This window comes from Lindgomyces ingoldianus (genome assembly GCF_010093535.1).
Source record: "Lindgomyces ingoldianus strain ATCC 200398 unplaced genomic scaffold BDR25scaffold_25, whole genome shotgun sequence".
Taxonomy (NCBI): Eukaryota; Fungi; Ascomycota; class Dothideomycetes; order Pleosporales; family Lindgomycetaceae; genus Lindgomyces; species Lindgomyces ingoldianus.
In genome coordinates, this window is record NW_022985186.1 from 349,015 (window position 1) to 366,996 (window position 17,982).

A 17,982-nucleotide genomic window follows, 5' to 3' on the forward strand; every position below is an offset into this window, starting at 1 on the left:
ACTATACTTTTTAAAAAAAGTAGTGTTTAATGTTATAATTTTTACTTTAGAAAGTACTTAGGTCTTATAATATTTTTAGAGAAAAGTAAAATAGATAGTAGAGGCTAATCTAGTAGAGTGTACAGTCCTACATACAGGCTATTAGGCTATAAAGGGAGGTAGAGTGACTAGATTATAGTTTACTTTATATGCAGCAGTAAAAAGGCTAGGGTTAAATAGTTCTAATAAATAAAGTTAGAGGTATATATAGTGTAAGATATATAAATAGTATTATAGCTTTTTAAAAAGCTAAATGCTACTTAGTCTATATAAAAAATAAACTAAACATTAAACACACTTTCTAAAGGTTGTTTAATGTAGGAACTATATACATGTGCTAGGGCGCTAAGGGGAGCTTCTAAGAGTCTATAGGAGCTTTACTAAGGGGAGCTCCTGCGAGCTCCCTTTAGCTCCCTAGACTCGCGGCCTGCTTTCCTATTAGACAACGCATTCTTCCGCGACGTTGGGCAGCTGTGCTGTCTCCGTGTCCTCCAACTGGTCTTTAAGCGAGCCCTGTCCCAATCCAGCTAGATTGTGGAGCACTGCTGGTGGAGTTACGCTGGTCTAACCATAGACCGTAACAATGGCGCAATATTCTGCTGAACCCTGTTAGAATTAGGTTACAAAAATGTTAGGATATAGCTAGAGACTGTCTCTATTACCTATTAAAATCTGACCTGGTTTGGGCAAAAAGTGGTAGAGCTACAATAATTCTTAGTTGAGCTAGTGCATGGTGGAGGAGGTTTAGAACCACGATATTGTTACGGCCAACGGACGGACCGTAATGACCCAATTAGCTGTTCCACACAGCCCAAGCGACGTCGGATGGAAGACGCTTAGCTCCACGTTGAACGAATCACGTGACAGGACGGATGAGGAATGGCTCCGGCTTTTAGACAAAAGCCTAGCAGAATGCATTATCTAATAAGACCACAGGTCTTGCAGGTCTGCAGGTTGTGCAGGCTATGCAGGCAACAAGCATGCAAGCATGCATAGCATGCACTGCATGTAAACCCTATGTATATAATCTTAATTACAACTATAGTTAGAAGGATGTAATTACTATTTAGTCTTTACTTACTTAATAGACTAAAAGGCATTAAAACCTTTCTAAAAAAGACATTGCTGCCTTGTATATCTTGCACTATATATACCTCCTTTTCTATTCTTTTAGATTAGGTTTGCTAGCTCCTTATACAGCTACTAGGCTAAACTACAACCTGCCTTCTAGAACCCTGCCTTACCTACACTCTACTTAACAGACTGTACACCTAATCTAGCTAAGTCCTTCCCTTTCTCTCTAACATTATTATAGGCTGTAGTGCTTATAAAAATACTATTTTGTTAGAGTAAAGATTATAACAGTAATTACTACTGCCTGTAAAGTATAGCTACTACCTTAGACATTAGCATAACAGGTGCCTTAGCTGCTAGCACTAGCTAGACCCCTATAGCTATTAAAAAAGAACAAAACTACTAGATATTATATTTCTGTAATAAGCTAGAGCACTTTAAGTAACTTCTCTAGCAACAAGCATAGTAAGGATCTTTAAATATCCTACAACTACACGCCCTTTAGTTAGAAGTAGTAAACCTTAGAAATATTACATAAAAAAAACAGTACTAAATTAAAAAAGACCCTACGCCTAGCCCCTCTTAAGGCATTTAATAGCTTAGCTAAAGATCTAAAACCTTTCTTTATAAGGTGCTACCTCTACATGTAATATAATAAGAGCGCTTTTAAAATAAATAAAGAAATAATCTTATAGATAGGCCTACACTTAAAAGAATTGCCTGCTATATAGTTCTAACCTTATGCTAATAACTAAATAAACTATTAAATAATAGAGGAACTCTTACTACTAGAAATATAAAAGGTCTTTAAAAATATTAACTTTTTTAAAGTAGCCCTAACTATAATCTATAGGCTAGTTAACTAAAAAAAATTAGCAGTTAATAAGATAGACTTTTTATAACAAGAAAAAAGCTCTATCTAATACTACACAGCCTACTTTAGGGAACAACTAGCTATCTGCAGATAGACAGATTAAAAAGTAATAAGATAAATATTCTATAATAAGCTTTTAGATATAATTAAAAATAAATTTACTTACACTAGAAAGCTTAAGGACTTTAAAAAATATATTAAAAAAGCACTTACTTATAATAAAAGACATGCTAAGTAACATAAAGAAAAAAAATAGGCGTAACAACTTCTAAAACTAAATAGTTTTAAAAAAAAAGAAGACTTTATAATTTAACAGCAAACTAATAAATCTTAGTTACACTAAGTATACACGTAGCTTCTCTAAAAAAAAAGAGTAGTTCCCTTTAAAGTATAAGGCTACTTTTAAATAAGAAACAAAGAAAATAGCTTAAAAAAAAGCATGCCTTAACTATAAAAAAGTAAGCTACTTTTGTTAAAAATACCTAGACTTTAAGCAACTAAAGAATAAAAATGTTAGGTTAGCTATTAAAGCTATGTTTACTAACAAAGGCTTAACTTATAAAGAAATACATAACAGGCTTAACAAATAACTTTGCTAAAGATGTAGAGCTAATTACAAATTCTCTAATTATCTAGTAGACTATTAGAAGGTAGTAGTCTAGAAAAAAGACAGTATCTTTAGGGCTATTAAATAAGCTGTAGTCCTTAAAGGATAGCAGAACCTAATGTAAGTAGCTAACTATGTTAAAAATGTAAGAAAAAGAGAGAAACTATACTCTTTTAAATAAAGTAGACTAAGAGTCTTAATTAAAGAACTTAAGCAACAGTTTAAATAAGAGAACTACTAAAAGTGTAGAGGACTTTATAATTACAACCTCTGCAGAATAAGGCTTTATAAAGTAGCTTTAGATAACAACTATAATATGTATAAAGTTATAAAAAGGATTACTATAGTCTATTATAATATACTAAATAAAAAAGAATAATAAAAATTCTTTAAAAAGATACTAGTAAAAGAAAAAGGCCTTAACTAGCACTAGACACCTCTCTAAACTCTAGCCCTATTAAGTAAATAACTAAACACACTACCTCTAGCTCTAGCAGTAATAAGAAAAGAGCTAGAGGAATAATAAATTTACAGATATTGCATTTTATGCAGAAGCAAGCAACACAACAACTTCTAATGTAAATATAAGGGCCACTTCTTATAGATAATTAGGACAAAAGAATACCTATAATAGGCCTAGATACAGCCTATACTAATTTACACTAACCTTAAATAATGCCTTTATATGTAGTATTTATGCATAAATAAGTACTGTGTCTAGCACTAGCTAACTAAACACTAGGCTAGATAGTAGCTAATTAGAGCACAGGAAAGCAAATAGTTTATAGACACCCTAATAAGATTAGCTACTATGTGTAAAATGCTAAACTGTTAATACTGCAGCACAGGCCTAACTTATAAAAAGAAACCCTAGATTAAATGTAAAAAGGCCTCTAATTACACCTTCTACTATTTTTAGTAAAAAGCTAACTAATAAAATAATTAACTTTTATACTACTATAAAGTAGAAAGCATTAACTGTCTAGTTAAAAACTACATAGTAAAAGACTATTAAGAATTTAAAGTTACTGCTAACTAAGTAAATAAATAAATACATTAACATACTTTATAGGCAAGTTGCTTACACACCTAAGTTACTTACTTTTGCTAAAACCCCACCACACTACTCTTTCTACACTAATGCATTCCTAACAACACTACTTAAATGTGTTAAAGGAATGTTAGATGTAGCTTACACTTTAAGCTTTTAAATAAAACATAATACTTTTTAACTAACATGCTACAGCTATCTATAGAGTCTTTTAAAAGATAATAAGTAACTAACACGCTAAACAACCTTTCTAAGCTAATTATATAGCTAACTTATAAAAGCTAGATAATAATAAAAAGCAGGTAATTATTTAGCACATACTTAAGCTAAATGCGCAAGGATTTCCCCCCTAGCTAGCAGCTATAGCTAATATAGCTAATTCTTTACACACTAAGCATAATATAAGCTATATTAGCATAAACTAGCCTAATATGTTTATTAAGTGTTACTTAGAGCTTAAAGTAAAGTTTAAGTGTAAGTATAACTATAAAAGTGCTTTTTATAAAGATCTTATAGTAATTTAAGGCTAGTTTAACCTTATAGAGAATATTAAAGCTAAGTATAGCATCTAGAATAACAACATGTACAACTTTAATAAAATAGGGTTTATAATAGGCTAGATATTTACTAGAGCAGTTGTTATAGGTTTAGAGAGATAAGGACAGCTAAAAGCAGTTTAGCTAGGCAACTAGAAGTAGACAACAGCTATCTAAAGCATTAATGCTAAAAAGTAAGCTATTTTGCCCTTTATTATTTTTTAGGGTGGTAACTACCTTTTAAACTAGTACAAGAAGGAAAATCTACTCTAGAATTAAGTTATTGTAATCTTTAAGCGCAGCTAGACTACTAATTAGCTTAGTCTAGACTAGTTAAAGCACTTTAACACGCATATAAAAAAGTGTACTGTTAGCAGCTACTGTCTGCTAGTTATTAATAGCTATAAGAGCTATAACTTACTTTATTTCTAGTAATACTATAAAAATAATAAAATTATTACTATCTACATGCCTTCTTACTTATTGCACCTTCTATAGCTACTTAATATAGGTTGTTTTACTCTTTTAAAGAAAGTGTATAGGTGCTAAGCTAAAAACCTTATGCATAACTAGATTACTTATATTATAAAAATAAAGTTCCTACTATGCTTTAAAGTAGCTTATAATGCTGTAATTACTTTTAGTAATATCTAAGAAGGGTTTTAAGGCGCTAAATTAGTTCTTTTTAACCCACAACAAGTTATAATAAGCCTTAATGTAAAGTTACGCACTTTATTACTACTACTACCTATATACAACAAGCCCTAGCAGTTATAAACCCTAAGTAATACTCTAGAACTTAGGTTATAATTAATGCTTATAAAGACAAAGATTTAAAAGCATATAAATAGTTTACTAACTTCTATAGTTAAGGTGTTTAAAAAGGTCTTAAAGGGGGCAACAATAATTGCGCATAAGCTAGTGTTAGTGTAATAGAAAATTACTAAGCTTTAAGTAGCTAATAAGGCTGCTACGCAACATAAATTACATAAAAAAAAGCAGATTAAGGTAGAAGAGACTTTAATAATTTAAGAAAGCTTACGCTTAACAGCTCTAAAGGAGTTTAGGGCGCGCAGTAACAGGAAGAAGGTAAAGAAGCAGGTGCTGTAACGGCGCAGGCAAGACAATGGGTCCGAATGCGGTATGAATCCACTCAGAGGCATATGGGAGTGCGTGGGGACTCAGAGACCTGGGAATACCAATGACACCTATAGGCCTTGTACGTAGGATATCAGAAAACTCCCGAGCTAGCTACGGGGGCGAGGTGCGACTAAATACATGAGGGAATAGGGGTAACTGCGGGGGACTGGGTCGAGTCATGGTCGGGGCCGATACGGGGACCCTTCGGATAGGATCCGAGCGACCCGAGATGGAACGATTCGTAGAATCGTTACAGGTGCAAGCTAAAGTAAGTAAGCCATCCTAAAGGCGCTGCGGACAGTGCAATTAGACTAGGCATAACGCGCAAATGTGTAAGCAAGAAGCAGAAGTAGTATCTAAATAATATTCTAGGCTGTACTGTACTATATAGTGCCAGAGCGGGTTGTTATAGGCCATAATAGAGTTTGTTGGGGTGGGGTCTTGGCAAAAGTGAGCGACTCGGGTGTGTGAGCGACTCGCCCATGAAGTATGTTACGTCCTAAGCATTAAGCAAGATAACATTAGCATAGACTATAATAAAGTCTACTATAACATAAAAGTCCTAATAGTAGTAGAATAAGAACTTAGAAGAAGCTTAACAGCTAAAGTTACCCTAAGACGCATAGGTAGCAAATAAGAAGGCCTTGCTCTAATAGATAGTGGTTGCACGTTTATAGTAATTAACTCTACCTAGGTTAACTAAAACAAGATACTCTTCTGTGTAAAAAAGGAACCTTTTAAGGTAATGTTCACAGGGCGACTGGCGAGGGATCTAGTATCAGGTCGACTCAACGTATTCGGGGATGAATGTATGACGGGCTTGGTAGCTGAACGACAATGAGATGATAGCTTCGCATTGCTCAAACGTTAGCAAAGAATCGCATGATATTTCAAATCCTCTCTGCACTGTGATTCTCGATTCCCACTTTGCTTCCACTTCGAACGTGCTTTCATCCGCTTCATCGGTTCAGCAATATTGCTTGCAGATGGGTCCAATATCACGGTAGGAGTTACTGTCCGCACTAACGAAGACCACCTGCACAGCAGCAAACCTATCACAATAAGCCGGTACCACTACCCATGTCTTAGGGATACTTACGCAGCTGTAATAGCAAAAACCTCGGCGCGCTTTGCATTGGCCAGCCCCATCAAACACACAGCTACTAGTAAGTTGAATGCAGCTATGATTCCTAGCCTTGCACGCATGGAGTAAACGCAGTATAGGATTACAATTGATGCTATCGGGATTAGGGACGCCAATATGCTTGTGATCCAGTAGGTGATGCGATAAATCGTGCTGTCTTCGTATCCAACAACTCCATGGATTCGTGAGGGCTTCATAAAGCGGGCACATCCACACCTAAAGAGATTGACTATTGCACTCTCGGCGACCCAGGAGGAGAATGCATCTTCTCGTCGGCGAGGGCACAGTGCGACGAGGTCGGGCTTGTGCGACTTCCGATCCTTTACTGAGCCCCATATAGTGGCATCTTCTCCCTCTAACGCGAGCGGGCCCATCTCTGGAGCCTGCAGGTAGTCCTGCAGATTGTGAAGATCCCATTTCCCCGGACTCGACAGATTCAAGATCATAGACTGTTGAAGCAGAGCGTGGTCTGCCTTCGATTAGCGAGAAAACACTGACACATTCTCAGCTAGCAAGTGCGCTCTCACTGTATTCCTTCAAAGTTTCTCGAATTTTGAGGACCAGGTCGAGTTGAGTGGTATCACCATCCTCTTGTGAATCTCGCAACCAGTCCCAGCTCTTCGCATATTTGCATTTCTTCACCCCTTGGTCCGGATTTCGATCGTTGTCGTCTTCAAGCTGCTGGTCTCTCAATTCTTGTTCCAGGCAGGTCAGCTCAGCCTGAAAATAAAGGAGATTTTGTGCGTTGAGAGCGCCGAACTTGCGGAATATAGCTGCTTCTGGCTGGATTTCGATCTTTGCTGCGAGCTTCGGGTAACCCACAACAATGTGCTGGAAGGGGTCGTTAGAAGGCATCATTCCCGCATAAATTAATTTCGAGCGTGAAACCTCTAGGGAAGCATCTGGGGATAGCCTTGAGCCTGAGATGGCTCCGAGGCCACTGTTAAGAAGCACGCTTGATTGCTATTCAGTCAAAATCTTGCGTATGCTTTCCGGCTGAGGTCTACGTGGTTGCCTTCATGGTCCAGTCCTTCACGCCCACGGCGAAGGCGTGCATCAGGCTGCATCAAGCTTGAGTGGTATCACATATGAAGTCTCCGAAGAGCAATGTACGACATTGTTCGAACTCTGGATTTCGGGAACACCTGTCCACGGGAGAGCTTAAGCTTCTGGTACAAAGTGTAGCCGGACTTGGATTGTCCACGATCCGTTGAGACTACTCCGGTATGGCGTTGTAAGAAGCATCACACATTCTCTTCGTCGCAGCTAAGACTGGTTAAGCCCTTCAGAGGGATGACAGCGCCCTGTTATCAGCTTGAATTGTGGCGCAATGATCTCACATGCACCGGGTGATTCAAAGTCCAATCAAAGATGCAGTTTCAGATGATGCTGCAGCTGGGCCGCGCTAATGTCAAAATAACTCACCGGAAGGCGAGAGCTCAACCAATTAAAATGATGGCTTGAGAAGTTAAGGTTAGTGCGTCCCTCCCCAGCCGAAGGGCAACATCCGTGCGTTGCCCCTTTGACAGTCTCAAGAGCACGCCTTCACTGGTGGGCAAATGGAGAACGACAACGTAGCCTCCGATAAGTGAGGCCAACAGCATAGTAAAGCCTGACCTTGTTCTTTGCAACACTAAAAGCTACTCTGTTGTTATCTACGAATAGTATATCGGACCCGAAATGTAGGCTATGACGGAGGCTTTCGAAGGGGGTTGGGGTCCCTCATGGGGCGGGAGACGTTGCTTGAAAGCATTACTGCAGGAGGCAGGTAGTGTGCGACATAGGCGCCACTATTATTGGTTCGTGCAGAAAGCACTTCATCCCCCTTGAACCGGTGAGGAGTCCCCCAAGTCCCTCACTGTTACGCCCTTTAAGTCTACCTTACGTTTACCACCACGTTATGCCCTACCCCAACATGGGATGTGGGTGCAATCCATTATATCTTCTTCTACGAAAATCAAAGGTTCGGCTTCGATGCGCTTATGGAAAGAAATTCGGCACATTGACGTTAACACGTTGCAGAGACACCGGAGACTGCGACATCCCACTCGAATAGTAATCCGTTGCAACAGCACAGAGAAATGCGGCCATGCAATCCTCACTGTTGACACAGCATCGGAGAACAATATTATATCTCACCACCTCTTTAAGTCGGTACTCCACGAGCCTATCCAGAGTATCGATGCGGACTCTCCCCACAGCCCGCACAATACCATACGATCATCCGAGGAATCAGTGAGGGGATACGTGGATTTGGTCTGGTATCTGGAGGATGACTCTAATATAGAGTATCAGAGTCGCTTTTTTGTCGTCTCTTCCCAGAATCCTCCATACGACGCGGTATTGGGACGCAGGGACGCAGAGCGGTACGGCATCCTCAAACCAAGACTCAGACATTAGAACCGGGTTCTGTCTCTGTGTCGCATTCGATTCGAAGGGTCCCGCTAGTCGAAATCTTCAAGCATCCGTATCGGAGTCGGCGCTTCTACTTCAACGAGCACCGCGCGTATACTGAGACAATTTTGTCATTTGGGAGGATTGCAGGCTGCAACATTCGTCATGGCGACCTTTATGAGGTGCTATGCCGTCGGCGAGCTGTGCTTCCTAGCTGTCGGGGTTTCCTACAGACTGATTTGACGATGCTCCCCATATTCTTTTGTCCGGTCGACTTTCCTATCGGCTCAGTAAGTCTTGCATGACTCAGACCATATTCTGACTCTTTTCCATTGCACTGGAGACTGCCTGCACGGGACAATGGATGCTTATGACGAGGTATTCACGCTCCACTTGTCGCACTTTTATCGGTCGCTACGCTAAATTCGCGCATTATATACCCCTATGCATAACATCTTTGTCTCCATATATGTATGATTTCCATATCAAACATGCAATACGACTAAAAACACCGCAAAGGGTCGACCTTTCCATGTATGATAGTTTAGTGTATCCAGGAATGACAAATGAAAACATTTCATGGGGTCCCAAAACCGATCCAAGAGGTCTCTATCTCGCGAACCTAAAATCTCGAGACAAAGATTAATCGCTTTTACTGCTACAAAATAACCTAAGAGGGTCTTATAGGCGTCTTATCTAGACAGTTGGAAGAAAGAAAGGACAGTAAAGTGAACTAGGCTGAGTTTTCCAGAGTTCGTTTCGCTCATTTTCGAGATGCTACGGAGAGGCCGCATTCTAAGAATCCGACTCCATGAGAGCTCTGCAACGTATCTAGCGCCAAGAGGTGATTCTCACATGTAACGTGTTGCAAGGCTTCCGGAATCCCCGAAAAGCCGGCAAGACCCAGAACCACAGGGCCCACAAGAATTCTAGGCTTGTTAAGAGTATAACATTTGGAAGTGTGCGCCATCATTTCATCCTGCAGCATTGACAAGGGCAGCCGGACACTCTCCCATCTACCTCAGAAATACCGCTATCGATAAAGCAAATAGACGTCCAAATGCTTGCATCGGAGTAGAACCGCCTCACTCCTTCGTCACGACCCGCTAATACCTGAACCCGCCAATGGCCGCCCACGAAAGAAATACTACCTTCAAATCATAACAACATGGGAAGGGCTAATAAGAAACGTGAATTTAGAAGTAATAACTAGGGATTCTTGCTTAAATAAACAGCGTACTTTTAAAGTCATGGCTTAGCAAAGTGCAATATAGCAGCGGCAACGCAGCTGTCGCACGTGTCTCACGCGATACCATATCTGTGTACTGCACTATTCACTCATTAGGACTAGCTCCTTTCTCGTACAGTATATAGTCAGCCTAGAGCTCCTTAGACCTTACAATACACTTGTACAATCCACCTTGTTTAGATCTTAATACCTTGTCAAGACAGTAGAGTTCTAATTTAGTAAAGAAGGATATAGATTCTTTGTGGAGGATAAAATAGCCTGGCAGTAGCTGTTCAGAAGATCGGATGAAGTGAGTCTGCTATCTAAGAGAGCTGAAGGCTCTCCTTATATACACCGAGCTTGGGAACATAATATCTCCAGATCCCGAGCTGCGTCCCAGGCTCTGAGCCCCAGCCAAGGCTCTCAGTATACGCGACATTCTTTCTTACTAACATTAAAAAAAATGTGTCCTTATTTTTATATAATAAAAATAGTAGTTTGTCTTTATGTATAATAATGATTAGAATATTATTAAAGTATACCTTAAGTTACTTAGCATCTGCTAGTAATAGCAGAAATAGTATTAGAGTTTCTAGAATATAGTAGGTAACTAGACTAATTAAGTTTTAAATTTATATAGTACTAATTAATTTCTTTAGTGTCTAGCCTTTAAAGCTAATATTTATTTAGCTACGTGTCTAATTAATTTCTATATATAGGTTGTCTTATATGTACACCTTAAGTTAAAACTTGCTAATAGTAGAGATCTTTACTGCGCTTATATTTTATAGTTTACTTTAGTATACTGTTGTTACAGTCTATGGTTGGACCGACCTAACTCCACCTGCAGTGCTCCACAAACTAGCCGGTTTGGAACAGAACCTGTTTACGGACCAATTGGAAGACACAGAGGCAGCGCAGCTGCCTAGGATTATAGAAGGGTGCATTATCTAATAAATAAGTAGCTAAGGCTGCTAAGATAAGTTCTTATAAGTTCTAATAAGCTTACTAAGAAGACAGTAATAGAAGCTTATAAGAACTTACGCTAACTTGTTCTTAGCACTATTAGACATGTATATAGTTTTAGCTTAAATAAACCTTTAGAAGGTGTGTTTAACATTTAGTTTATTATTTAGTTACGTTTTACATAGACTAAGTAACGTACTTTACAGGCAAGTTGCTTACACACCTAAGTTACTTACTTTTGCTAAAACTCTACTAAACTACTCTTTTTACACTAATGTATTCCTAACAACACTACTTAGATGTGCTAAAAGAATGTTAAATACAGCTTATACTCTAAGCTTTTAAATAAAACATAAAACTTTTAAAGAAACATGCTATAGCTATGTATAAAGTCTTTTAAAAAATAATAAATAACTATAGCACTAGATAACATTTTATCGCGTAATGTAAAGATGGGATGGTAGGTAGCACGAATAGCACTGAGAGCAAGCTTTCGGAGAAAGATAGGAGTGTATTGTAAGAGAGACGAATCGCTGCCAAGCCTCGCTTGTCAGGATTCATGCTTATATACGAAGCACAGGTCATACGACCTCCAAACAGGTCAGGTGAGGCCATACTGGCCCGTTCTGGGACATCCGGCCTTACACGTAAGAGAGCACATGGTCCTGGTGTCGCACCTGTGTTTCGGACGAGCAGCCTGAGACACTTGGCGCCGGAGCTCCCACTACATAGGCAGGCTCCCTATGAGCCTCTCATAGTCAATAGACTTGCTCCTCATTGCTCCCTGATCAGCAGTTGCGACACATTTATAAGCTAATTTTATAGCTAACTTATAAAGGCTAGGTAATAATAAAAAGTAGGTAATTATTAAGACTATACTTAAGCTATATATGTAAAGATTTTCCCCTTAGATAGCATTTATAGCATTTATAGCTAATTCTTTACATGCTAAGTATAATCTAGGCTATATTACTATAAACTAGCTTAGTATGTTTAGAAAGTGTTATCTAAAGCTTAAAGTAATATTTAAGTATAGTATAATAATAAGAAAGCTTTTTATAAGAGTCTTAAAGTAATTTAAAGTAGGTTTAGCCTTATAAAGAATATTAAAGCTAAGTATAGCATCTAAAATAATAATATATATAACTTTAGTAAAATACGCTTTATTATAGGCTAAATATTTATTAACTATACTTACACTTAAAACTTTACTTTAACCTTTAAATAACACTTTATAAATATACTAGGCTAGTTTATGCTAATATAGCCTAGATTATGCTTAGCGTGTAAAAGATTAGCTATAGTAGCTATAAATGCTATTTAAGGGGAAAATTCTTGCGCATATAGCTTAAGTATAGTCTTAATAATTACCTACTTCTTATTATTACTTAGCTTTTATAAGTTAGCTATAAAATTAGCTTATAAAGGTTATCTAGCGCTATAGTTATTTATTATTTTTTAAGAGACTTTATATATAGCTATAGTATATTTTTTTAAAAGTTTTATGTCTTATTTAAAAGCTTAAAGTGTAAGCTATATCTAACATTCTTTTAGTATGTTTAAGTAGTGTTATTAGGAATACATTAGTGTAAGAAGAGTAGTTTAGTAGAGTCTTAGTAAAAGTAAGCAACTTAGGTGTGTAAGCAACTTGCCTGTAAAGTACGTTAGCATTTAGCTTTCTAAAGAGCTATAATACTATTTATATATTCTGCAACATATATACCTCTAATTCTATCTAACAGGACTGTTTAACCTAGCCTTTATACTGCTGAACAGGGACAAACTACAATCTAGTCACCCTACCTCACTCTATAGCCCACTAGCTATTACGTAGGACTGTACACCCTACTGTTAGCCTCTTTTATATTCTGCTTTACTCCCTAGAGATAACATTAACCTGCGTGCTTCTAGGAAGCAAGGATTATAACATTAAACACTACACTTCTAGAAAGTATAACTTCTTAACATAACCTTAATTCTAACATAGCCTATGCAGCTTTATTAGAATCTATAAAAGTGTTAACTATAAAAGAAAAAGTTTTAGCTAAGTAAATTAATAGCATCTAAAACAACACTAAAAAACTTTAGTAAATTAGTAATAAAGTTACTAAACTAGTAAACTTCTAAAAAAACTTAAAGCATATAAACTAGAAACTTACCTAACTAAGTGCTTAACTGCTAACAATAAATCTTTAAGCAGCTACAGCTACTGCAGCTACTAACTCTTAAATCTATGTGCTATAAGTAAGCCTAGCAAATCTCTAGAATGCATTAGCTAAAAAAGTAAGTATTTAAGCTAAAAAGACTTTAAAACTAGCCCTTTTAAAGCTTTTTAAAAGATTACTAAAAAAACCCTTAACTCTTTTTTACCTAATGCTATCTCTATATATAATACAACAGAGGAGCATTCTAGACTAATAAAGAAATAATATTATAGATAAGATTACACTTAGAAGGACCCCTAGTAATTTAGTTCTAGTTACACATAAATAATTAGATAAACTTTAAAGCTAATAGTATAGCACTATACTTTAAAACTAAAAAAATATTTAGCAGCTTTAATACTTTTAAAAAAGCTTTAATTACTCTTTATAAAACTATAAATAAATAAAAGATTACTGCTAATAAACTAGACACTTTATAACAAAGAAAAGAAACTGCGCCGCACTACATAGCACACTTTAGAGAATAATTAGTGATTTGTAGATAAACAAATTAAAAAGCCCTTTACTAAATGTTTTATAATAAGTTAAAAAACATAATAAAGAATAAATCTATACATAATAAAAAACTAATAATGTTAAAAAACTTTATTATAAAAGTAACACTTTATAATAATAGACATAAGAAGTGTAAATAAAAAAAATAGTGTAAAAGAGCTTTTTAAAAACCTAAGTTTATTTTTAAAAAGAAAGAAGCCTTTTATTATAATAAAAAACTAATAGACCTTAGTTACATAAAATATATATAAAGCTACCCCTTAAAGAAAAGCTAAGCTCTTAGACAGAATAAGCTGCCTTTAACTAAAAAGTAATAAAAATAGCTAAAGAATAAAGCCTGCCTAAACTATAAAAAAGTAAGACATTTCTGCTAAAATTATCTAGACTTCTAAAAGAGGGAGAATAAAAATACTACTATAATAATAAAAGCTATTACTACTAAATACAGCTTTATAGATAAAAAAATATTAAAAAAATTAAATAATAAACTTTACTAGTAACGTACTTCACAGGAAAGTTGCTCACACACCTGAGTTGCTTACTTTTGCTAAGACCCTACTAAACTACTCTTTCTACACTAATGCATTCCCTATAACACTACTTAGACGTGCTAAAAAAATGTTAGATATAGCTTATACTCTAAGCTTTTAAACAAGACATAAAACTCTTAAAGAAATGTGCTATAGCTATATATAAGGTTTTATAAAAAATAATAAATAACTATAGCGCTAGATAACTTTTATAAGCTAATTTTACAGCTAAATTATAAAGGCTAGGTAATAAAAAGAAGTAGGTAATTATTAAGACTATACTTAAGCTATATGCGCAAGGAATTTCCCTTTAAATAGCATTTATAGCTAATATAGCTAATTTTTTGCGCGCTAAGCATAATCTAGGCTATGTTTACATAAACTAGCCTAGTATGTTTGTGAAGTGTTATTTAGAGCTTAAAGTAACATTTAAGCGTAAGTATAACTATAAGAGAGCTTTTTATAAGAGTTCTAGAGTAATTTAGAGCAGGTTTAGCCTTATAAAGAATATTAAAGCTAAGTATAGCATCTAGAATAATAACACATATAACTTTAGCAAAATAGAGTTTATAATTAGCTAAATATTTTTTAACTATACTTACACTTAAAACTTTACTTTAAGCTCTAAATAACACTTTATAAACGTACTAGGCTAGTTTATATAAACATAGCCTAAATTACGCTTAGCGCGCAAAGAATTAGCTATATTAGCTATAAATGCTATCTAAGAGGAAATTCCTTACGCATATAGCTTAAGTATAGTCTTAATAATTACCTACTTCTTTTTATTACCTAGCCTTTATAATTTAGCTGTAGAATTAGCTTGTAAAGGTTATTTAGCACTATAGTTATTTATTATCTTTTATAAAACTTTATATATAGCTATAGCATATTTCTTTAAGAGTTTTATGTCTTATTTAAAAGCTTAAAGCGTAAGCTATATCTAACATTCTTTTAGCACATCTAAGTAGTGTTATAGAGAATGCATTAGTGTAGGAAGAGTAGTTTAGTAGGGTCTTAGCAAAAGTAAGTGACTTAGGTGTGTGAGCAACTCGCCCGTGAAGTACGTTAATATAAAAAACACTACTTTTTAAGAAACTACTTTAAAGCGTATTAGAAAGTAGTTATTAAAAACTTTAGTAGCCTTAATTAAGTGTTGCAAAATATTATAATTTTTAAAGGATATAAAAAAAAAACTTAGATCTAAGGATGTCGCAACCGCTGATCAGGGAGCAATGAGGAGCAAGTCTATTAACTATGAGAGGCTTATAGGGAGCCTGCCTATGTAGTGGGAGCTCCCGCGCCAAGAGTCTCAGGCTGCTCGTCCGAAACACAGGTGCAACACCAGGACCATGTGCTCTCTTACGCGACACACCCCCTAGCTCGCTAAGAGTAACAAGGGGAGCTAAAAGAGAGTAAAGCAGCATAATGCGTAGACAGAGCCGCTAAAAGATCTTAGACAGAGCTGCTAGAAGAGCTTAGACAGAGCTGCCAGAAGAGCTTAGATAGAGCTGCTAGAAGAGTAAAACAGAGTAATAAAGAATAGTAAGAGAACAAAAGAAAGCAGGGTAACTATTATAAGACACTTGGGGCGTAGAAGACAGTAAGCTCTTTGCACACGCAGTTAGTACATAGAAAAAAAAAACAAGTAACACTTTATTAAGCATGCTGCTAGTCTAGCTAGACCTAATCTATAACTTAATAAGAGCGCGAGCATGCAGCGTACAGTCTAGGCGCGCCGCGCTGTTGGGGATGCTATTCTAATCCACAACGTCCTCACTAAGCTTATGCTGTAATGCTGCTAGGGTATAAAAATCTCCTAGCAGTAATTTTTAAGATCTATTTCTTTTTTACTAAAGCATTTTATAAACTACTATATTATGCGCTCTTTAGTTGCTTTTTAATCTAAGTAATTTTTTTATTTATTAGTAAGTTATAAAGCTTTTTATTTATATATCTTTTAATTATCTACTTAAGGCGTCTGTAATGTATTAGCTTTTATAAGTGCTGTATATTTAAATAGTAAAGGTAGAACTGCTTTTTATCTAATCTTATTTTAAAAGTTATGTATACTTCTAGGCCTTTTTTCTTATTTTATATAAGCTAGGAGAACTAAGCAGTGTACTGCTTAAGTATAAAAGCATTAGTAGTAGCGCCTAGTTAAGCTAGAGAGTCTAGCTTATGTTAAGCTTACTTATAGTTATATTTAGCAGCTAAGTAGAGAAAGTTTTTAATAAAAAGCGCACTTTTAATGTTTTTAAAATTAATAAGCTTTCTGTTAGTATAAGCCTGTGTTTATTTAAGCAGCTAGTATGCTAGTAACTAATTCCTTTTTAATACTAGGTATAAGGTAACTTTTTAATAAGTTATTTAGACTTAATTTTTTTAGTTATTATTACTTAGGTAAAGGTTGCTTTTAAGCTTCTTAATAAGTGTGTAGAGTAACTAATTACTTACTTATAAAGTTACTAGCTTAAGGAGTTAAAAGTCTACTATTATATACACCTAGTTCTACAGCACCTAGAGCCTTAAGAAGAGCTGTGTGTATATTAATGCTTTAATCTAATAGAGGTAGAAAGCCTCTAAGTTAGCTATATTAAGATTAGAGATTACAGGTGCTTTACTTATTAAATTAGGCTATAGTAGTGCGTCTAGGTTAATTTAGTCCTATACGCCTTAAGCTTGCGCAAGGTATTTAAGCTGCGTGTACTATAGTAAAAACATATAGTAATTAATAAGTTAAACACTTATTAAAAGTGTAGTAATGTTTACTAGTTAATCTATAGCTTTAGTAAAAAAAAAAGAGATAATAAAAGTAAATAATAAAAAGTAGAGAATAGATAAGTGCTTTAATTAATATAATATAGAAGAATTTACACTAACTAGGCCTATAACTGTTGCAACTGCTAATTAGGGAGTAATAAGAGGCAAGCCTATTAACTATAAGAGGCTTATAGGGAGCCTGCCTATGTAGTGGGAGCTCCGGCGCCAAGTGTCTCAGGCTGCTTGTCCGAAACACAGGTGCGACACCAGGACCATGTGCTCTCTTACGCGACAAAGGATATATTATAAATATTAAGAAAGAAAAAAAATAGTTTCCTCTTAATAATAAAATGCCTAGCACTTTAGTATAAAAGCTTTCTAGAAGGTTCTAGAATTACTTACGCTAAAAATATAAGCAACAACATAACTACTTTAGAGAATGTGTAGTGTTACTTTACTAAATAAACATTAGCAATAACTATGTAATATTTAACATAGTGCAATAAATAGCTAAAGTAAAATACAACATTATAAAAAAAAATAATAGAAGTTTTTTATAAATATTTATAGCTAGAAACTTTACAGACTAGGCTAAAGTGCTACCTTTAGAGTTCTAGAACTTATAAAAGAGCAACCTAGAACTCTACTCTTAGGGCTAGCAGTTAGCAGGAAAGCTCTCACCCTACAACAGAACCACAGTTAGTGCATGTTCTGTAGAAGCGCCTCCTATGGCACAGACAATTGCTAATAGAGAGAACACCCTATACAGTTAGTACAAACTAGAGAATACCTACAGTGGACCTAGAAGTAGTCCTTAGACACCCTTTATAGGCCTAACAACTGCCTATACCCCTAGTACTAGTGCACGCAACAGTATTGCACTAAGCACTAGAACAATAAGTACTGTGCTAGTTAG

At 35.7% G+C, this 17,982-nt stretch overlaps 3 protein-coding genes across 3 annotated transcripts; 1 reads left to right on the plus strand and 2 right to left on the minus strand.

Moving 5' to 3' along the window:
- Positions 1-6,416: 6,416 nt before the first annotated feature.
- BDR25DRAFT_335447 (uncharacterized protein) lies at positions 6,417-7,320 on the minus strand (the record flags this gene model as incomplete). Its single annotated transcript, XM_033693014.1, has 2 exons — positions 6,417-6,934; positions 6,993-7,320. The coding sequence occupies 2 exons, from the start codon at positions 7,318-7,320 to the stop codon at positions 6,417-6,419; spliced, it is 846 nt and encodes a 281-aa protein (XP_033545178.1).
- Positions 7,321-8,439: 1,119 nt separating this feature from the next.
- On the plus strand, positions 8,440-8,865 carry BDR25DRAFT_232227 (uncharacterized protein; the record flags this gene model as incomplete). The annotated part of the gene is made up of 1 exon (XM_033685402.1): positions 8,440-8,865. The coding sequence occupies one exon, from the start codon at positions 8,440-8,442 to the stop codon at positions 8,863-8,865; it is 426 nt and encodes a 141-aa protein (XP_033545179.1).
- Positions 8,866-9,555: 690 nt separating this feature from the next.
- Positions 9,556-10,526, minus strand: BDR25DRAFT_357644 (uncharacterized protein; the record flags this gene model as incomplete). The annotated part of the gene is made up of 6 exons (XM_033695834.1): positions 9,556-9,636; positions 9,668-9,838; positions 9,868-10,010; positions 10,100-10,189; positions 10,280-10,406; positions 10,443-10,526. 6 exons carry the CDS (start codon positions 10,524-10,526, stop codon positions 9,556-9,558), a joined length of 696 nt encoding a protein of 231 aa, XP_033545180.1.
- Positions 10,527-17,982: the final 7,456 nt, after the last annotated feature.